This window comes from Erythrolamprus reginae, chromosome 2, assembly GCF_031021105.1.
Source record: "Erythrolamprus reginae isolate rEryReg1 chromosome 2, rEryReg1.hap1, whole genome shotgun sequence".
Lineage (NCBI taxonomy): Eukaryota > Metazoa > Chordata > Lepidosauria > Squamata > Dipsadidae > Erythrolamprus > Erythrolamprus reginae.
In genome coordinates, this window is record NC_091951.1 from 333,444,494 (window position 1) to 333,467,570 (window position 23,077).

Below are 23,077 nucleotides of genomic sequence, written 5' to 3' on the forward strand. Positions count from 1 at the left end.
ACATTGCTGGCTCATATTTAAATGGTTATCCACTAATTTGCCATTCTTGAATACAAAATTTCTAATCTAACGGGAGGGCAGGACTATAAAAATGAATGGAGTAGTCAATATGAGATGCATGTAGAAAATGGAAGCCAAGATTGAAAAAGTGAAAGATGCAGTTGAGAATTAGTAATAATAACAAGTTCTTTACAGAGAAAGGCTGTATTTGTATATTTCATTCGCTGTTATTAGTTAACATGTAGTTTATTAAATAAATACAACTGGCTAAGCTCCCCACGTTAAACCAAATGGCTAGGTCCAAACAATAGGTATTTTTATAACTATGCAAAAAACTAATAATTGTATATTATGGTATATGAAGCAAGTCTATTTCACCTCCTTTTATACACTGACTGGGCAAATATCGTTCTGCCAACAACTGATGAAACATACATTTATGCAACACTTTATAATCGGCTCCCTAAGAATTTTATTAAGAATATTCCAAGTTTTGGTCTAGCTGTTATTAAATAACTGGGAGCTCACATTAAAAAAATACAGGACAGGATAAACAATGCGGTATGGTCATTTTGGCTTTTAAAAAAATGCACTGTATACAGACAAGCAACTAAGAAAAGCACCATAGGAGAGTTTTCATAAAACACAGTAACTGTTAGAAACCGTTTTCAACCTTTGAATTGAAACTCAACAGTTTATCTAAAGTTCACTGCAGAAGTTTTCTATAAAAGTAAATCAGTCTCTAAGTAAGAGAAAGAACTCTCAGCTGCCACTTCCAAAGATTTGAAAAAGAATCTTTCTGAAGACAATGTTGGAGGCAAAACAACTAATGTTTCAAGGATAACTATAAGGCAAGGTCAAGTTATATGATTCATTGGTAAGGCCGAGACACACACAGAGATGCAATATGAAACTATTCTTAAGCTTCCTTCCATGGAAATTTCCTGGTATGCAGAGGAAAAATACATAATGGCTGAACAATTGCATTCCTAGGTTCCAAAAAAAAGGTGGGGGGAGTGGCAGGAGACAAATCCCAAAATTTCCGGGCCAAGCTAACTTAAAAAAACAACCTGAAAACATTTGTGTGTATATGTGGCGACCACCAACTGCAAAATGATGCTTTGTTCAGAAGTGTCTTCAGACACACACACCCTCCCCAAAAGTGCAGAGATGTTAATGTGATAGGCGGTTGGAAGGTATGATCAAGAAGTTGGATTGGATTGTTACATGCTGTTTTTTGTCAATGTTGTTAGCCGCCCCGAGTCTGCGGAGAGGTGCGGCATACAAACAAACAAACAAACAAACAAACAAAGAAAAAAGAAAGAAAGAAAGAAAGTAAGAAAGAAAGAAAGAAAGTATTCTCACCAAAAAGGCTAAACTGCTATTTTGTGATTACTTGTGTTTAGGATTACACCGCAATCAGGGGTGGGTTCCACTTACTTTTGCCCCGTTCGCATTGCGACGTTTCATATGTGTATGTCCTCTCATGCAATTTTGCTTCCGCGCATGCTCAGCCCAAAACACAGTTGAGGAGTTGCTCAGCTGTGCTATGGGCAAAGAACTACAGGTCGGTATTAACCCGGGGGCAGGCAGGAGGGCTTTTTTCCAAACAGAGGATGAGGAGAAGCCATCCAAACACAGAAAAAATTGCCAAAATTTACCCCCAAAAGATGGCAGAGCACATAAACTGGCCCAGACTGAACCGGATTTGTGACACCATTTTCCCATCAGCGGTGGTTGCTAACGGTTCAGGCGATCTGGACCGAACCGGGAGAAATCCACTCTGATCCCAACCCAATAGAAGATTATTATTATTATTATTATTATTATTTAGATTTGTATGCCACCCCTCTCCACAGACTCGGGGCGGCTCACAACAAGACACAACAATTCATAACAAATCCAAATAACTTTAAAATATTTAAAAAAGAACCCCATTTTTCTAACAAACACACACACAAACATACCATGCATAAATTGTACATGCCCGGGGGAGGTGTTTCAGTTCCCCCATGCCTGATGACAAAGGTGGATTTTAAGGAGTTTACGGAAGGCAGGGAGAGTAGGGGCAGTTCTAATCTCTGGGGGGAGTTGGTTCCAGAGAGTCGGGGCCGCCACAGAGAAGGCTCTTCCCCTGGGGCCCGCCAACCGACATTGTTTAGTTGACGGGACTGTTAAGATGTTAAAAGTGTCTGTTAACACATCTGGAAGGAAATGTTTGGGAAAGATAGAATTGTACCCATGAAAAGAATGGAAGATCAATTAGGAGTGATGACTCTCAGATTTGAAATTACTTAAAGCTATTTCTCATGGCATTGCCCTTCAAACCCAAGGTCCACTTAGAATGAAGCTGTATGACGAAGATATTAGGACGTTTAGTGTAAATCTCTCTCCTTTGGAACAAAACTCATTCAACTCATTCCTGTTTGGGAAGCAGAGAGGCAACTGCTTTTTGTTTAAACAGAGCACTTTCAAAAAAGGAAAATAAAAAAGGAGAAATGAACTTGGCCGGAAACTTGGGAAAAGTACCTGCTGAGCCCTGCTAGGTTTGTGGAGTGAGTTTCTTGTTTAGCTACTAATTTGGCTGTTTTTAGCAGCCATAAAAAGTGCCCCCCCTTTTTTTCTAGGTTTGCCCTCAGCACATGTTTTGGGAAAAGATAGCTCATTCCTGTTTGGGAAGCAGAGAGATATAATCCTAAAACAAGTAGAAAAAAAATCCAAAAAAGTAAAGTTTGGTAGTGGGGGGTTGTTGATTTTCTTGGTATTGTATTGTATTAGCAGTTCTGTGTTAGCAAAAACTTCAGAAGAGAAGGATTTAGGAGTACAGTGGAACCTCGACATAGGAGCAGCTCTACTTACGAGCTACTCGAGATAAGAGCTGGGAGGGGAGCGACATTTTTGTTCGCCTCCCAAGCTCACATTCGGGATACGAGCGCCAAGGAGCTGTCTCCTGAAGCCAAACGCGGAAGTTAGCGTTCTGGCTTCAGGAGACAGCTGCGAAGCGGCGCGCGTGTTTTAAAACGTGGCAGCCGGCCTGGGGGGGCTCGGGGGGAAGCCCCCGAACCCCCCAGGCCGGCTGCCACATTTTAAAACACCCGCGCCGCTTCGCAGCTGTCTCCTGAAGCCAAACGCTAACTTCCGCGTTCGGCGGCAGCGGGGTTTTTTGTTGTTGCACGGATTAATTGACTTTACATTGTTTTCTATGGGAAACAATGTTTCGTCATACGAGCGTTCCGACTTACGAGCCTCCTTCCGGAACCAATTAGTCTCGTAAGTCGGGGTTCTACTGTAGTAATTTCTGACAGTATCAAAATGGGTGAACAGTGCAGTCAGATGGTAGGGAAAGCCAGTAGAATGCTTGGCTGCATAGCTAGAGGTATAACAAGCAGGAAGAGGGAGATTGTGATTCCGCTGTATAGAGTGCTGGTGAGGCCACATTCGGAATACTGTGTTCAGTTCTGGAGACCACACCTACAAAAAGATATTGATAAAATTGAACAGGTCCAAAGACAGGCTACAAAAATGGTGGAAGGTCTTAAGCATAAATCAAGAAAGAATTAATGAACTCAATCTGTATAGTCTGGAGGACAGAAGGAAAAGGGGGGACATGATTGAAACATTTACATATGTTAAAGGATTAAATAAGGTTCAGGGGGGAAGTGTTTCTAATAGGAGAGTGAACACAAGAACAAGGTGACACAATCTGAGGTTAGTTGGGGGAAAGAGCAGAAGCAACATGAGAAAATATTATTTTACTGAAAGAGTAGTAGATGCTTGGAACAAGCTTTCAGCAGACATGGTTGGTAAATCCACAGTAACTGAATTTAAACATGCCTGGGATAAACACATATCCATCCTAAAATAAAATACAGGAAATAGTATAAGGGCAGACTAGATGGACCATGAGGTCTTTTTCTGCCGTCAATCTTCTATGTTTTTAACCCAGTCTGCTGGCAGGCTTTGGGGCCATAGAACAATTACTTGGCCCCAAAAAGATGAATGTTACTGAATGAAAGTTTGTTTGAGTTTTTTATTGGTTTATATTTCTTGTATTATTTAATGTTATATATCTTATTTTTTTATATTGCCAATGACTGTATACCACCCAGAATCCACTAGGAATTGGGCGGGTTAGAAGTTAAATTAAATTGAATTAAATTCAACCAGAGCAAACCCCAGTCCATTTAGTCCAGCCTTTCCCTAATTAGTTGCTTCCAGATATATTGGATTAAATTTTGGGCAGCATGTCAAATGACTATGTTGACTGAAGCTGTGGTCCAAATAAATTGGAGATTTATTTATTACATAAGGAAAGCGCAGTCATTACAGCATTTGAAGTTAGAGCTCTGAACCAGGAACTAAGAATAAGCTAAAAGCTCTTTTATTTCCCTTAAATCCCCCTCCAACTCTTATGGCAAACTGTTTTTGAAATGAAAGGGATGTCTAAAGCTATTTCAGGTACAACATATGAACTAACAGCTCAGCCCCAGCATTCTACTAAATTACCCCAAGTCCCAGGAGTAAGACCCAGGTGAGTCAGAAATCGTACCCATTAAACATTGATTCAGGAACCCAAAATAGAAACCTCCTGCTTAGATACTTCAGCATGAAACATCTGAAGGACTGCTGCTCTCTTGGTATGAACAGATCAGTAAAAGACATATGTGGAAATAGAAAATAGTAACCAAGCATAAAGTTAAAACCTGAAGCTGTCACATAATTCTGCAAATCTTTTTAATTATGTTGGTAAATATCACTTTACCCCCTTTTGAAAAAGTTTATGAATGATTTCTTCTTAATGACAATCATTAAAGTGTTGTACCTCATGATTCTTGACAAATGTATACTTTCTTTTATGTACACTGAGAGCTTATGCACCAAAGACAAATTCCTTGTGTGTACAATCACACTTGGCCAATAAAGAATTCTATTCTTTGTTGAAACAAGGTACAATGAAGAAAAATGGTAATATAGAACAGAAAAATGGCCTTTCTTAGAATTTCCTTAAATTCATATTACAGGATACTCCTTGCTTGTTCACAAACTGAAGTTATAAATGTGGTGAAAAAGGAGATTTATGTCTGGTTCTTGAACTTAGGACAGTATCCCCTGACCAGAAGATTGTAATTCATGTGGTTACCAGTATGCATTTACAATAGCTGCAGTGTTCCGTGGTCAGCTGATTGATATTTGCAATATTTAGTGTCAATTGGTCAATGGTGGAGCTGGCAGGAAATCACAAGTGGCAGTCTAAACTAAACAATCCATAATGATTCACTTAACAGCTGGAACTGACGTTGTAAGTCAAGCACAGTCATGGGATGTTTCACTTCACAACTGTATTGCTTATTGATGGAGCTGCTAGTCCCCATTTTGGTTATTAAGTGAGCATTACTTTGTACTAGTTGTTTAATACATAAAGAGGAAAATATTTAGAGAAGTAGTGCCTTGATGCTAAGGCATCTTTATTTTTGCATGCTAAGAAACTATTAACTATCTTCTTCAGCTTTCTTTCAATGGTTGTTATTTTGGAATCTCCTACCACTTCACTTCTCAGCTTCTGGGTTTCTGCCATCTGCATAAACTCTAGGAAGAGAAATTTTAAAAAGCAAACATGTGGCCTAATGCTGAATCTTGGAGCTAAACCCAAACAAAGAGAACAATCAGAGGCTTGTTCAATGCTACCTGTTATACACAAGAATTCTAGTAGTGAAGAAACTATTTCTTTCTATTTAAAGACACTATTGTAAATAACTTAGCAATCCAGGTATCTATTCACAAAATGTGTTTTAAAACTGTGGTCGCTAAAGGAGAAACTAAAGGAATATGCTTTCTGACTATGCTGTTTTTGAGAAGGTAAAAATAATCACATTGCAACTAGGTGCTTCACAGCAGGAGTGGGTTCTACTTACCTCCCCCACCGGTTCGCATTGCAATGTAAATGCACGTTTTGCATGTGGCACACCCTGGAATTGACCTTCTGTGAATGTGCGGTACTATAAAAAAAGCTTCTTTGCATGCGCAGAAGCAAAAAACAAGATGGTGTCGCCTATGGCGCTGCTGAGAGAACTGGCTTGGGAGTGTGGCAGGCCTGGGTCGCTGCTGGTTCCAGTGACCCAGGCCACCAAGTTACTACCAGTTCTATAGAACCGGTCTGAACTGGAAAGAACCCATCTCTGCTTCACAGCTATAAACTGCCAGAAAGTTGTCACGCGCAACTTGTCGCAAGTAAATAGTACCAAAAACTCAGCTGTAATGCCTTCTTGATAAGCCTCGCATGCAAAATACACACTTAACAATGAAGGCTAAAGGGCCGCTTCAGAGGAAATTAAAACTGAATGGAATACAGTGTTCCCTTCATTTTTGCGGGTTCGAACTTCGCGAAAAGTCTATACCACGGTTTTCCCGCCCCGGTGACGTCATATGTCATTGCCAAACTTTTGTCCGCCTTTAATAAATATTTTTTTAATAAACTTTAATAAATAACCCTGGTGAGTAATAATCTAAATGGTTGCTAAGGGAATGGGAAATTGCAATTTAGGGGTTTAAAGTGTTAAGGGATGGCTTGTGATACTGTTCATAGCCAAAAATAGTATATTTACTTCCGCATCTCTACTTTGCGGAAATTTGACTTTCGCGGGAGGTCTCGGAACACACACAGCCCCCACAAAAATTGAGGGAACACTGTAAATGTAATTTTAAAAAAATCTGCCCCAGCAGGTGTTCCAATCTGGCATTTGTATGTAATTTTCTACCAATCAGTCAAAAAGTATAATTATGGCAAATGAATGCACATTTTCCAAGGCCAAAGCTTGGCGGTTCAGTTTTCACTCCCACAGGAAGGTCAGAGGGAAACGCCCACTGTAAAGACCTGATTGGTCAGATTGTAAAAATATGTTCCAAGGCGCCAGAATAGAAGAATTTGGAAAATTTGTCTTTACCCATGGTCTTAGGCGGCCCCTGCGAAACGGTCGTTCAACCCCTAAAAGGGTCCCGACTCCCAGGTTGAGAACCACTGCTTTAGCCTATTATTAGCAAGGTGCAATGGATTCCTTTTATGTTGGCTGATAAGAAAAAGGTAAAACATAGGCTTAGCACAGAGAGAAAGTAGGTTAAGTGAAAAGAAACCTAACCATCTAAAAGTAATTCAGTTCCTTACAGGGATAATGTTCGAGACAGGACATATTTATTTCTAATAAGTACTAGAATATGCTATTCAAAATGGTAGCAAAGTACAGTGCTGCTATCCATAAAACAAACAGGTTGCATGGACATAAAATAAGTCTCAACTCCTTTCCCATCACATCAGGTTGCAGAAATTGACTATGCAGCGTGGGAAGAATATTTATTTTCTCAATTAGTTTTTTCAACCTTGGCAATTTTAAAATGAGTGGCACTCTGGCCCTCAAGGAAAATTCTGGGAGTTGAAGTCCGTGCATCTTAAAATTGCCAAGGTTAAGAAATGGTGGATAACGGTGGATAAAAAATGATGATTTTTTTTAAAAAATGATTTTTTAAAACAAATTTTAAAAAATCAGATTTTAAAAAATTTAAATCAGATTTTAATTTTTTAAATTAATTTTAATAAAATGCTTTTGGAGTAAAAAAATCTATCTGAAGGTGGTTTTCCATTTAAAATACATTAATAATTTAGTTTATTCAGCATGAAATGGAGGTTAGTTATATAGCATGAGGCTGAATATTCTGCAATATTGGGACTGCTGGTGAGTCAACAGTGGGTCCGAGGAGGAGCTGCTGCGGGACAGAGACAACAGTTACCCTTTAAAAATTATGATTTAAATCAAGTTGATTTAAATCAAGCCTTTTTACTAGTGATTTAAGTTTACTAGTGATCCGAGTTGATTTAAATTGTGATTTAAATCAACTTGATTTAAATCAAATCCACCCTGTGAGAAATACTGCTTAAGAGTTCAGAACTAAAACACTGATAGTTTCAATACTAGATTCGTTCAAGAGATCTTATTACTATTTTCTCATTTCTGGATGCCCGTTGAAAAAAAAGATTGGTGAATTTCTACTCTAATCCAAGACCAATTTCAAACCTTGGCTGCTTCCCCCTGGTAACTGCTTATTAATTGCTTAGAGCAGTTATTGATACTTACCACCACCACCTCCTAGAGTTTGAACCACCAGGGAAAAGCCTATTGGAAAATGTGTTGCTGATATACAGCATATTTTTAGACAAAGACGGACAATATTTCACATATGTGAGAGGTGTTCAGACTGCTTTATCTCTAAGCAATGGACTTGTGGATGAGTCAGCACATAGCTGTAGACAAAGATAATAATGCTTCAATTGATATTCTACTTGGACTTTACACTGCTGACTATCATTTTATTTTATTGACAAATGAAAACGCTGCAGCGTTTCCTCAATCATAACTACCAAAGATGCCAACTTTTGAATGAATCTAATATTGGGAGTATACAGGTAGTCCTTGTCTTACAACAGTTCATTTAGTGACGGTTCAAAACAGGGTGGGTTAGAAACATAGAAACATAGAAGACTGACGGCAGAAAAAGACCTCATGGTCCATCTGGTCTACCCTTATACTATTTCCTGTATTTTATCTTAGGATGGATATATGTTTATCCCAGGCATGTTTAAATTCAGTTACTGTGGATTTACCAACCATGTCTGCTGGAAGTTTGTTCCAAGGATCTACTACTCTTTCAGTGAAATAATATTTCCTCACGTTGCTTTTGATCTTTCCCCCAACTAACTTCAGATTGTGTCCCCTTGTTCTTGTGTTCACTTTCCTATTAAAAACACTTCCCTCCGGGACCTTATTTAACCCTTTAACATATTGATATGTTTTGATTGTGTCCCCCCTTTTCCTTCTGTCTTCCAGACTATACAGATTGAGTTCATTAAGTCTTTCCTGATACGTTTTATGCTTAAGACCTTCCACCATTCTTGTAGCCCGTCTTTGGACCCGTTCAATTTTGTCAATATCTTTTTGTAGGTGAGGTCTCCAGAACTGAACACAGTATTCCAAATGTGGTCTCGCCAGCGCTCTATATAAGGGGATCAAAATCTCCCTCTTCCTGCTTGTTATACCTCTAGCTATGCAGCCAAGCATCCTACTTGCTTTTCCTACTGCCCGACCACACTGCTCACCCATTTTGAGACTGTCAGTCTCTGGTTCTGGTTTTCTTTGCTGCCAGTTCGTGCCGCGCGACTGTGCGCACATGTGCACTACTTTAAAAAAAGCTTCTATGCATGCACAGAAGCATAAAGCAAGAAGGCAGCACCTATGGCACCGTCAAGCGACCTGGCTTGGGGGCGTAGCAGGCCTGGGTCACTGCTAGTTCCAGCGACCCAGGCCACCAAGTTACTACCGGTTCTATAGAATCAATCCGAAATAGTAAGAACCCACTTCTGGTTCAAAGTTACAAAAGCACTGAAAAAAGTGACTGACTACCGTTTTTCACACTCATGACCATTGTAGCATCTCATGATCAAAATTCAGATGCTTGGCAACTGACTCATGGTTACAGTGTCCTGGGGTTATATGATCATCTTTTGTGACTTTCTGACTAAGTCCAAGGGGAAGCCCGATCCACGTAACGCATGTGTTACTAACAACTGCAGTGATTCACTTAGGAAAATGCAAGAAGAATTATAAAATGGGGCAAAATTCACTTTTTGCTTAATAACAGAAATTTGGGGTTCAATTGTGGTTAACATTCTATAGAGATTCTCGGTTATCTAGGATTCTAGGTCATAGTTGTCCCAAAAGTACTTTTTTCAAAAGGCAACTGGTCTTTCTTGTGTTTGTTTTTTCTTTGAAGACGTTTCGCTTCTCATCCAAGAAGCTTATTCAGCTCCGATAAGATAGTGGTGAATGGAAGGTTATATATTCCTTCCACTTGGTGGAAGGAAATCGAGTGGAATTCCATTTAAATGGAAGGAATATAAATCCTCCAAGTGCTTCAATGACCCTCTAAAAGGATGCAAGTGACCATTTGTCTGCAAGGAATATAAATCCCTCCATTCCCCACCATCCTGCCAGAGCTGAAGAAGTTTCTTGGATGAGAAGTGAAACATCTTCAAAGAAAAAACAAAGTCCAGTTGCTTCCTGAAAAAGCACTTTGGGGACTCAATTGTGGTTGTAATTCAAGGACCACCTACATAAAAATATCACATGCTGGAAGCAACCAGTTACAAACATCATTAAGTCAGTCATGAGTATTAGGGACCCATAATTTTTCACAATTTTTCACATTTTAAGACAAATAAGCAAAATCGAATGATTTATTACACGCCCCTCTTTTATAGGCATTTTGTCAAGGATCGTGCTTTCACACACAAAGGCAAAAGAGGAAACATCAAAAGTTCAATTCAGATATTTACTGCGCCTAATATCTCTGAGTGACAGAAATAAGTACATGGGTCTCAGCATCACCATAATATTGATACCCAAACTTTATTGTCAGGCTTGCTTTGGCAAGCTAGACGAGAAAAGCCAAATGATATCCACAGATGCAAGAATTTCAGGCAAGAAGCCTTACCATTTTAAAAGCTAATGAAGTCAAAATAATTTCATTAGGTGCTCTGTGTGTGTGTGTTTTTTAAAGAATCCCTGTGGATTTTACTCCATTAGTTGTTGCCGACTAAAGGGAGCAGTGCTCATGTCCAATTCAAAGCCATTGAGCCAGCATTGTCCGAAGTCAAGTAGTATAGCTAGTCTTTGACTTATAGACATTAATTTAATAACAGTTCAGAGTTACAACAGCCTTGGAAATTTTGACTTACGACCTGTACTTTCAAATATGAACATTATACCATCCCTGGGGTTGACATGACCTAGTTCAGTTAATTAGCAGGTGCCTGGGATTATGTGATTGTGGTTTACAGCTTCTTCTTTGCTGATTTCTGACAAAAATGGTCATTGGGGAAACTGGATTTGCCCAACAGCACCACTGGTAATTGTTGTCATAAAATTGAGTCTGGCTCAAATTATCACTGCAGTAACTTATAATGGAAATTCTGGTCCCTGCTCTGATTTTAAGTCAAGGACTACATGAAGATATTGGGAGTTGTTCAATTTCCTACCTACATTTTGGACTCAACTCGTCCCTTTGTGAAAAAGAATGGGAAAAACCACTTAGATATAAATTATAAATTGTAATTATAAATTCTAATCAAGCTAACAGAAAACAAAAATTTTCTAAGTCTCCGGAGAAGGACGGCCTAGAAATCGAAATAATATTAATAAATAATAAAAGTGATGGTATCTTGCTCTTCTAGATCAGAAAGCAAAATGCTTTGGTTGAACTCTGAGGTGCAGCTTTTGAGCATTTAGCTTTCTAGTTTAAGGCCTGAATCCCAGTAGAACATTTTGGTTGATCCTATGTTGCAAGCCTTTGCCTCCAATAGCAACAGAAAACTACATATTTATATGAATTCCACTGTATTTTTAGAAAGGAATTATGTTTCTTTTGCAAATTCATACACCAAGTTACAATAGCATTGGCTTTTAACTTGTTTCTGTAGGAGTTTTTAATAACACTGCTTAGATGCTGCATTAGCAGCCTCAAAGAGATAAATGATGAATGCAAGGCTGCTCCAATGCAACCTTTTGTATGGGAGTCACGATGTGGAATACATATATAAAACAGGAGGACCTTGTATCCTGATGCTGCTTTCTTCAGGTTTCATGGAAGCGATTAGTGGTGAAATCCAACTTTTTTTTTAAACTACCTGTTCTGCGGACATGGCTTGATGGACGTGGCAGGGGAAGGATATTGCAAAATCTTCATTCCCTCCCTACTGCAAAATCCCCATTCCTTCCCTACTTCTAGCGGAAGGATATTGCAAAATCTCCATTCCACCCCAACAGCCAGAGGTGGTATGTGCCGGTTCTTCGAACTACTCAAGTAGTTCTTTGAAATACTCAAAATTTCCACTACTTGTTCTTTAGAACCTGTCAGAACCTGTTGGATTTCACCCCTGTAAGTGATGGTTCCTACTTCTGCTCAGAAGCAAGATTTCACAAAACAGAACCAGGAGGCCTGAAATTTTAATACCAGCCCCATCTCATATGCCTCTTCTGCCAACCTGGACACTGTTCTTCTTGACCAGCGGTCCCCAAACTACGGCCCGCTGAAGCAATTTATCCGGCCCGCAGCAGCCCACAAGATTTTATCAATAGATATAATAAGCTCCCGAATCTCCTGTCAACTCACCGCGGTCTGCTGCTGAGCGAGGAGGCGGTACAGAGGCAAGGGGCGGGGAGGAAAGCGGGCCTGCAATTGGCCCCTTTCTTTGCCGCCTTTAGAGAGAGAAACTGTTGCTGCCCTATGGCAGAGCAGCAACAGTTCCTCTTCCTAAAGGCGAGAGGCGACGGGGGTGGAGGTGACGGCGAAGTCCGGTGCTGGGGCCATGCGGAGCCGCTCATCCAGGGACCAGTGTGGTGTACGAGAGAGAGAGAGAAAAAGGAGGGGAGAGAGAAAGAAATCAAGAGAGAGAAAGTGAGAAAGAAACCAAGAGAGAGATAGAGAGGGAGAGAAAGAGAGAGGGAGAGATAGAAACAGTGAGAGAGAGAGAGAAAGAGAGGGAGAGAGAGAAATAGAGAGAGAGAAAGGAAGGAAGAGAGAGAGAGAGGGAGAGAGAGAAAGAGGGAGAGAGAAAGGAAGAGGGAGAGATAGAAAGGGAGAGAAAGAAAGAGGGAGAGATACAAAGAGGGAGAGAGAAAGAGAATGAGTGAGAGAAAGAAAGAGAAAGAGGGACAGAGAAAGAGAGAAAGAGGGAGAGATAGAGAGGAAGAGAGAAAGGGGATAGATGGAAAGAGTGAGAGAGAGAGAAAAGAGAAAAATGAGAAAATGATGGAGAGAAAACAAGGGAGAGGAAAATGAAACAAATGAGAGAGAAGGAAGAAAAGAGAGAGGGAAGAGAGAAGTGGAGAGGAAGGAGGGAGGGAGGGAAGGAAGAAGAAATGGAGGGAGTTTCTTGATTTAAGTTTAAATTTACTTGTTAATAAAGTATAAATTACTTTATTACTTAATTACTTCTTTATTTTAAATATTGTATTTGTTCCCATTTTGTTTTTTACTTTAAATAAGATTTGTGCAGTGTGCATGGGGATTTGTTCGTAGGTTTTTTTTATAGTCTGGCCCTCCAACAGTCTGAGGATCAGTGAACTGGCCCCCTGTGTAAAAAGTTTGGGGACCCCTTTTCTTGACACACACCAGAAAACACTGATGTGACAAGAAACGTACTGTCATTGCCCAGAGTACCACTCCGTGGGTGGCAGGCAGGGGTGGGCTCCAACCAGAACGCTAAATTGTGCTCGCTGTCGCGGCTCGTGAGTGCTTGCGGGGGCCAGCACAATTTTGTTTCTGCACCTGTGGAGATAGCAAAATCGCACATGGAGACGCTGGTGTGCCGGTGTTTCAGCGTGCGTAGAAGCAAAACCTTGCTGAAACACGGGCAAAGCTGTGGCTCCGTGCGCGATTTTGCTATCTCTACAGGTGCAGAAGAAAAAATCGTGCTGGCCCTGCAAGCACGCACGAGCCGCCGCGGCGAACCCAATTTAGCGTTCCAGCCAGCAGCCCACCCCTGGTGGCAGGTACCGTATTTTTCAGAGTATAAGGCGCACACACCCCCAAAAAAAGAGGGTGGGAATGTCGGTCCATTTTTGGCCTCCCAAAGTCCCGCCCTACATCCCATTTTTAGAAAAAGTGGGGCAATATTTTTTTTTGCAAAAATTGGGTGCCCAGAGGGTTTGGAAGGCCTGAATTGTGCTCTTGGGGACTGGAGGAAGGCAAAAGCACCCCCATTTTTGAAAAAAAGGGTGAAAAACGGGATGGTTTTTGTAAAACAAATGGGGTATTTTTGTCTTCCCCCAGCCCCCAGAAGAATTCTGCAGACTTTCCAGACCCTCTGCATATACAGTGGTACCTCAAGATACGAGTTTAATTCGTTCCGGACCTGGGCTCTTAAGTCGAGCAGCTCTTATCTCGAACGACTTTTCCCCATAGGAATTAATGTAAATAATTTTAATTGGTTCCAGCCCTCAAAAAACTCACAAAGTTAGTCTAAATTATGCAGAAAGACAAGTTTTTAATGAAGAAATGTACATGTACATATAAATGAATAATGAAGTTTCTTTCACTTAACTTGTAAACTTTCTTAAACTTTTAAATTTACATATGTTCAACTTCTCTGCCACCCAATCCTGTAGGACAGAGGTCCCCAACCCTTTTTGCACCAGGGACCGGCTTTAAGCGATCAAGAGAGGAATGGGTGAATGAATGGACGGAGGGTGGGAAGGAAGGAAGGAAAGAGGGAAGGGACAGGAACAGAGGAAGGAAGCAAGGAAACTTATGAAAGGGGAGAGTAAGAGAGGAATGAGTGAAGGGAGGGAGGGAGGGAAGAAGGTGGGAAGGAGAAAGAAAAGAAGAAATAGAGGAAGGGAAGGTAAAAGAGAGAAAGAAAAAGAGCTAACTTCCGCGTTCAGCTTCAGGAGACAGCTGCGAAGCCGCGCGCGTGTTTTAAAAGGTTGCAGCCGGCCTGGGGGGCTCGGGGGGGTGCTGGCAAGCCCCCCAGGTCAGCTGCAAGCACCCCCCGAGCCTCCCAGGCCGGCTGCAACCTTTTAAAACACGCGCGCCGCTTCGCAGCTGTCTCCTGAAGCCGAACGCGGAAGTTAGCGTTCGGCTTCAGGAGACAGCTCCTTGGCGCTCGTATCTCGAATTTGGGCTTGTAAGTAGAACAAAAATATCTCTCCCCTCCCAGCTCTTATCTCGAGTTGCTCGTAAGTAGAGCAGCTCTTATGTCGGGGTTCCACTGTACCATTTTTTTTGGGGGGGGGGACACCAGAAGGGTGAAAAATTGACTTTTTTTGTGAAAAATGGGATGCACAGAAAGTTTGGAAGGCCTGCAGAATCCTCCTGGGGGCTGGGGTAGACAAAAATGCCCGTTTTTGTGAAATAGTACGTAAAGGATTTCTGGGGAGCGAAGAGGACAAAAACTTTTTTTCCTTACTTACCTCTTTGAAATCTTGGTGCGTCCTATACACGGGTATAGTCTGAAAAATACGGTAGTTCAAAAATGCAAAATATAAATCAATAATAAAGATTAGCCACATCGCCAACAGTATTTCCAACTCTTGGTTTCATTTGCTGTTATCTATCTCAGATAACCATCATATAAACGAAGCGATGTGCAAAATGAGCTCCTCCCAAACTACATTATTAACCATGATCATTGTAATCCAACATCACAAAGCACAGCAAAAAGGACATTATGAATTGCTAGTTATTTTCTGAGGCAAAGGCTCCTTTGAATGCTTCGAAGAGCCAAACACAACTATGATGGCTATAGTATTTTGCATCAATTCACCTACACTACGATGGCATGAAATTTGCTTACTGTTATTATTTCCTTTACTAGCATATATTTTACCTCCCCGCAGACTTCAGGGTCAAACTAATTGCTAATTATACCTTCAAAGGCCACCAGGTCTCCTGCCCCCACCTCTAGGACAATTAGATCATTCAGGTCAGGTTTATAATAGAAGAATAAAAGGTAGGTGACTCAGCTTTGCAAGCAGTAACAATAAGATGACCTGTCTGTCTCCAACTTTTGAGTAAACAGCTCTTAAGAGCCATCAAGAGAACTCACTTCCCAGCTTGAGTTTTCTAATAATTTTGACAGAAGGGATTGGTGTCTTAGCTCTAAACTATTTCACATGATTCTAACTGGAATTCCCATACTCTATGTATCCACCACTCATAAAATATTATAGTATGTTCTATAGCAGTGATGGTGAACCTTTTTTTCCTTGGGTGCCAAAAGAGTGTGCGTGCACACTATCGCGCATGCATGAGTGCCCACACTCATAATTCAATGCCCGGGGAGGGCGAAAACAGCTTCTACCATCACCCTGGAGGCCCTCTGAAGGCCGGAAACGGCTTGTTTCCCAACTTCTGGTGGGCCCAGCAGGCTCGTATTTCACCCTCCCCAGGCGCCAAAGGCTTCCCGGCAGCCCAGGGAAGATAAAAACACTCTCCCCATCCCCCTCGGAGGCTCTCTGGAAGCCATGAACACCCTCCAGAGCCTCTGTATGAGCCAAAAATCAGCTGGCCGGCACACACATGCTCACGTGCCAACAGATATGGCTCCGCATGCCACCTCTGGCACCCGTGCCATAGGTTCGCCATCACTGTTCCATGGTAACATGATACAGCAGTGATAACATTCAAAAGATTCTAAAAAACAACTACAACAATCCCAATTTGGGGGGAATCTATGTTAAAATGTGACCTATGCTTAGGACAATTGAGCCGAAAAGTCTACACTTCATGTTTCAGTGAAAGCTTTTTTGAGTCACTTGACTAATGACTTGTTTTTCTTATATGTTCTCATTTTCCTTCCACCGCTAGAACTTTGTATTTTTGGAACATAATCAGATTCCTATACCAGATTGGGAGGGAAGGGGGATACAGATTTATTTTGCCTCTATAACATTGGAATCTTTTAAGGCCAGGAGCTGTTTTAATAAATCAAGTCCAATCTTCAGTAAATAAAAAAACAAGAAATTTATTCTGGCTGGATTAAAAGGAAGTCTTTTATAAGAGGTGTCGATAAGATCTGCGCCAGCTGTCCTTGAGAGCAGACTCTTGCTCTCAAACCAAGCAAGAGTGGGAGAGGAGATTTGTTTCTCTTATTAAACAAAGAACATTTTTCTTCTTTTTTTTCTCCTACTCTTCAGTTGAGACTGTTCATTGAAAATTACATACTAGAAACAGATTTCCATGTTCTTGGCCTGAGCATGACTCTTTTTTCTCTGTTAGTTTCCTGCAGAACAAAATAGCCTCTGTGATTACACTTGGCCCTCCAAATGTAGCACTTACTTCAAAGGGATATGAGAATGATGTGAAAATAAAAATAACCACTACTGCTGGATGCAACATGTAAGTATCTACTGCTGGTCCTTGATTTATAAACACAACTGGAATGGAAATTTCCATGGTACAGCTGTTAAGTTGAACCTGATTTTGCAACAGTTGTGGAGGTTGTTAAGTAAATCTTTCCCAATGCATATGTTTTGTTTGAAATCAGCAAGAAAACATTGCAAACTGTAATCAGATGTAAATGCAAGCCAGTTGCTGAGCATCTGAATTAAGATCACATGACCAACGATGGTGTGCCAGTCATAAATGTGAGTGCAGGTTGTAAGTAATTTTTTCCCCAAGGTTATCATAACTTTCAACTGTAATTAAATCAATGGTAATTAAATCACACAGTAGAGCAAGATAGACCGTTTTCCTCTGAACCATGTAGATACCATATAATCTTATTATGGCTAAGTTTACCCATAATATTTAACATACTATCAATATACTATGTTAAAGCAGCACTGTACTGTATATTTCTAACTTGATCAGTGTACAACCAGAGTAGCATACTAGACAGAATAATTCATAGACTATTTATTAATATTCATAAAACGCAGAGCGTTGCAATCAACCCAAAAATCCTTGCTCTTGCCCAATTTCCATCTTTCTGTACATACTTTTCAGTAAACGTTGGGAATCATTTACTTCGCAACCATCCTAATACAACGCCATCCATTACAGGATCTACTAAAATAGTTTGGATGGCTAACTATCCAGTCTCTCCTCATGAGTTCCAATGAAGCAGAATGTACTAAGCAAGCTATTCCACTGGTTGGCAACTTCCACTATCAGGAAATTCCTCCTAATACCTACCTACAATGTACTTCCCAATGGTTTGGGTCCATTAGTTCTGGCTCTGCCCTTTTGCACATCAGAGTACAAGTTCACTTCCTAATTTAAATTAACAATCCTTGCTATAATAATAAACAACTGGTTAATCAAGAACATTTGTCAATAGAAATCTCTTGAATACCAATGGACTAGAAGCAACTGGATCTCCTGTTCAACTGGATTCCATTTTTAAAATATTCATAATTGTACTTCCTACTTACAGTTTTCGTTTGGTGTAAACCTATATACTTCTACTTGTACAATGGTATGTTGGAATGATCTTAGAAGTCTAGATCCAGAGAGGCTTTGTAGGGAACATGTCAACCTTACCAGGTGGACTAGACAGGTTCAAAAAATAAGTAGGGCTTTTTGAGCCCCTTACCTCACAGAGTTGCAAACTATGCTGTCTCTTATATGACCATTCTTTAAGTAGTCTCTTTGGCCAGTCTTCAGTCCAGCATCCAACCTCATGCCTGCCTACCATTATAACTTAGCAAGGTTTGTGGCCTCAAAGTTGCTAACAGCATCTGAGATTTGTTCATAAAATGTTTTCAGAATTTTAATAACACACCCACATTGCTATCCATATCATCAAATGTAGAAACATAGAAACAAAGAAGACTGACGGCAGAAAAAGACCTCATGGTCCATCTAGTCTGCCCTTACACTATTTTCTGTATTTTATCTTAGGTTGGATATATGTTTATCCCAGGCATGTTTAAATTCAGTTACTGTGGATTTATCAACCACGTCTGCTGGAAGTTTATTCCAAGCATCTACTACCCTTTCAGTAAAATATTTTCTCATGTTGCTTTTGATCTTTCCCCCAACTAACTTCAGATTGTGCCCCCTTGTTCTTGTGTTCACTTTCCTATTAAAAATTCTTCCTTCCTGAACCTTATTTAACCCTTTGACATATTTAAAATGTTTCAATCATGTCCCCCCTTTTCCTTCTGTCCTCTAGACTATACAGATTGAGTTCCTTAAGTCTTTCCTGATACGTTTTATGCTTAAGACATATGCTTATGTATGTGTCAATGTACAGGTTTTCAGCCACTGATCTGCTTTCCTGAATCATTACCAACAATTGCAAACTTTCTTCTGCGCAGCTGATAGATATGAGAAAGAGGGGAGGGAGCTGAGTTGTTGAATTATTTTGTGCAGCCAGATCATACATTTGGGTAGGAGGGAGAAATGAGCATTTAGCTGATGCAGGTAGAGAGATTGTAGCCGACCACGTGGTGGTCTCAAATCAATGCTGTAGAGCAATAAATTATGCTAACTCAATTCCAAATGCAAAACTCTGTTTTTATTCTCAAGTTAATGGATAGGAAAGACCACACACGTGGATGACTCAACTTCTCACTGAGCTAGAAAGCATGTAAGACTCCAGAAAAGTCCTAATGGTTATAACTATTTTTATCACTCTCCAGATTTATATGTCTGACTACCTCCCTTCAGAAGAGTGAGTTTGTCTAGCAGACAGATGACACCCTCCAGCAAAAGAAAAACAATCTTTATATAGAAATATGACCAGAACACAAGAAAATTTCACAAGTGAGTAGCTATTAAAACAATATTTGAATCCTTGGGATTCTCCCAAAGATGAAGCAACCAAGCTTCTATAAATTCATCACCCGGAATGAACTTAACAGAATTTGAATTAACACACATCTAATGACAAAACAGTACATGGTGAATGAAATATATCAATGTTTTACCATTGCTTAAATGCAATAGTACTATTTCCATTCAAAGGTAGCTAAAAGAAGCTCAAATATTTGCTATGGGCAGCATTCCAAGTCTACGATATATCACAGAATTTAAAAGCCAATGATAATAAGTTAGTCACAATTATCTAAGTTCAAAAGCATCTCAAGTATTTAAAAATCAGAGTTTGGACTAGCTTCAGAGTCTCCTTGGATAGCTCTGTGGTTAACCTCAAAGATATGCAGCTTTTTCTGGGTATTCCTTGGAACAATGTCGGTATGTTTATGCAAAGCACAATCTTGCTCTTTAGATAATACCACTAAAGGGGTGAACGGATGAGTGCAAGGAAAAATCAGCCTGAATGTTTATCAGTATAAATTCTGCCTTCTCTGTCCTATTTCTTATCAGTACCTATATCATTAACTCTAGAGTAAGAGGCAGCATGACATATTGAGGATAGATATAGAGTAGTTGGACATAGATGGAATAAAATGCAAGATAAAGCATTCTTCCACAAGCTGTTGACCTAGAGATGAATTAAGGCCACAATTCCAAGCTTCTTCTAAGTTAGCCTGGAATTTGGAAAATTATATTATTATTATTATTATTATTGTTGTTGTTGTTGTTATTGTTGTTATTAATTAGATTTGTATGCCGTCCCTCTCCGTAGACTCAGGGTGGCTCACAACAGTGATAAAAACAATACATGGTAACAAATCTAATAATTAAAATCTAAAATAACAGTTTTACATTACAAAGTCTAAAAAGAAAAAAAAATCCAATAGATAAAATACATACACACTGTCATATCATGCACAAAATTACATAGGCAAGGAGGGGATGTCTCAGTTCCCCCAAGCCTGACGACAGAGGTGGGTTTTAAGGAGTTTACGAAAGGCAAGGAGGGTGGGGGCAGTCCTAATCTCTCTGGGGGAGTTGATTCCAGAGGGTCGGAGCCGCCACAGAGAAGGCTCTTCCCCTGGGTCCCGCCAGACGACATTGTTTAGTCGATGGAACTCGGAGAAGACCAACTCTGTGGGACCTAACCGGCCGTTAGGATTATAGTCCTAACATATCTTGAGGGCACCACACTTAAGAGGTCTATTTATCTGATCTGGTGTTCCTAATTTCTACGTAATTGTAATTTCATGTGCCTAAGTATGGTTACTGAATTAACCACAATGGGCTGTAGTTAGTGTATTCAACAATATATACTGCTCAAAAAAAATAAAGGGAACACTCAAATAACACATCGTAGATCTGAATGAATGAAATATTCTTATTGAATACTTTGTTCTGTACAAAGTTGAATGTGCACAACAGCATGTGAAATTGATTGTCAATCAGTGTTGCTTCCTAAGTGGACAGTTTGATTCCACAGAAGTCCGATTTACTTGGAGTTATATTCTGTTGTTTAAGTGTTCTCTTTATTTTTTTTGAGCAGTCCACTAAACCCAAACAAGCCAATTTTATTATGATTTGAAAGCAATATATGAACTCAGCCTTTCCCATTCCTCTCAGTTTCAGTCCAAATGATTTTCAATTAAATTAATCCTGCTGTTTTATGTCAATCCAAGTAAACAATCAGAACTCAACTAGATCCTAATAGTGCCACTGCTATTACATATGCAGAAATCTGTAACACAGACTGCATTTTATTTATAACTTTTAAGTCTTTTACTCAAAAGGCTAAATGTAACAAAATACATGTTCCTTCTCAAAAAGCTTGTTGATAAGCCACCACTGGATTTACCTTTACTGATGGTATGACATTTTCCCTAAACTTCATTGGCAAAAATTCCTTCTAAATGAAAATGTCAGGGAATGAGATATCACTTTTTTAAAACAAACAAACAAACATGTTTATACATAGAGTAGGCAAACTTATGAATTATAATAGATTTGGAATTTTGTTAAGCTATTGAGAACACAGTAACAAATGGTTGTCATGGAGATGGGCCTACTCACAAAATGGAAGCCAATAAAAGCATGTGTGTTGAGGAAGCATGTGAGTAAGTATGAGGAAATAATTTTGGGAGATGGAAAGAAGAGTCTGGAGGCTGGATGACAACCATGTAAAAGAATCTCCATCCAGAGAAGAAGGGAAAGAGTTCAGAAGGGATTACCCCTAGTTTTTTGGAAAGCAAAAGGAAAGGAGGAGATAAATATTTTCAGTCTTGCAGGAATGTGTTAACGGAATCTTAGAATAAAGTTAGAGCTATTTATTGAAGATTGAAATTGAGCACATAACAGATTTAAACTTAATATAAACCGCTCCAGACTTGACTGTAAAAAATATGACTTCAGTAACCGAGTTGTCGAAGCGTGGAACTCATTACCGGACTCCATAGTGTCATCCCCAAACCCCCAACACTTTACCCTTAGATTATCTACGGTTGACCTATCCAGATTCCTAAGAGGTCAGTAAGGGCCGAGTATTGCCTTCCGTCCCCTGTCCTATTGCTCTCCTATTCCTATATCTCTTCTTCTATCCTTTCATTTATATGTTCTATTCCTATATCTTCTCTTCTCTTCTTTCTTAGATATATTTTACTATGAGTATATCCTCTATAACAGTGGTTCTCAACCTTTCTAATGTTGTTACCCCCTTAATAAAGTTCCTCATGTTTTGGTGACCCCCAATCATAAGCCTAGTGCCTATTCTCCAAACAGAGCTTTAAGCTGATTGGCTGGAGGGTCATAGGGATACCCCCACTGTAAACGCCTGATTGGTCGGATTGTAAAAATATACTGTACTCCAAAGCGGCAGAATAGAAGCTATAGTTCCTAACACCATGGGAAATTTGTCTTTTCTCATGGTCCTAGGCGACCCCTGCGAAATGGTCATTCGACCCCCAAAGGGGTCCCGACCCACAGGTTGAGAACCACTGCTCTATAACCTTCATCATGTATTTTACTATGTGTATACCCACTAAAATCCTCATTGTGTATTGGGCAAAATCAATCAATCAATAAAATATATAAAAGATTTCTGGGTGAGGAAAATTTAGGATTAAGACGCTTCTAAATGAACAGAGATGGCATTGTATCAGACAGAGCAGCAGGGTGACAAGACCCTCTGGATAAAAGAGTCCTTTATGAAGTGTTTCCCAAGGTCATTCCACATACCATGGCCAGTCCCAAACGAGAAGATCGCTTACCAGATTGACCATGCATTATTCATCAGAGGGAAAATAATCCTAGATGCTTCCTTCATTAAGTGTTGGTACCTCATGGTTCTTCACAAATGTATATTTTCTTTTATGTACGCTGAGAGCATAGGCACCAAAGAGAAATTCCTTGTGTGTCCAATCACACTTGGCCAAGATTCTCTCCTCTCCTCCTCTCCTCTCCTTCCTCTCCTACCTCTCCTCCCTCTCCCTCCTCTCCTCTCCCTCCTCTCCTTCCTCCCTTCTCCCTCCTCTCCTCTCCCCTCCCCCCCTCCCCTCCTCTCCCACCTCTCCTCCCTCTCCTCTCCCCCTCTCCTCTCCCTCCTCTCTTCTCCTCTCCTCTCCTCCCTCTCCCTCCTCTCATCTCCTCTCCCCCTCTCCTCCCTTCTCCCTCCTCTCCTCTCCATCCTCCCTTCTCCCTCCTCTCCTCCTCTCCTCTC

General features: G+C 40.2%; 1 protein-coding gene across 6 annotated transcripts in view; it reads right to left on the minus strand.

Moving 5' to 3' along the window:
- RAI14 (retinoic acid induced 14) overlaps positions 1-23,077 on the minus strand; it is a 193,476-nt gene that overhangs the window by 139,405 nt on the left and 30,994 nt on the right. For 3 of the 6 annotated variants that reach the window (XM_070743458.1, XM_070743454.1, XM_070743455.1), the window contains exon 3: positions 15,015-15,053. The exons of the other annotated variants lie outside the window; for them this stretch is intronic. In XM_070743458.1, the coding sequence (XP_070599559.1) occupies positions 15,015-15,053 (39 nt within the window). The remainder of the gene's footprint in view (positions 1-15,014; positions 15,054-23,077) is intronic. 6 annotated transcript variants of the gene reach the window in all.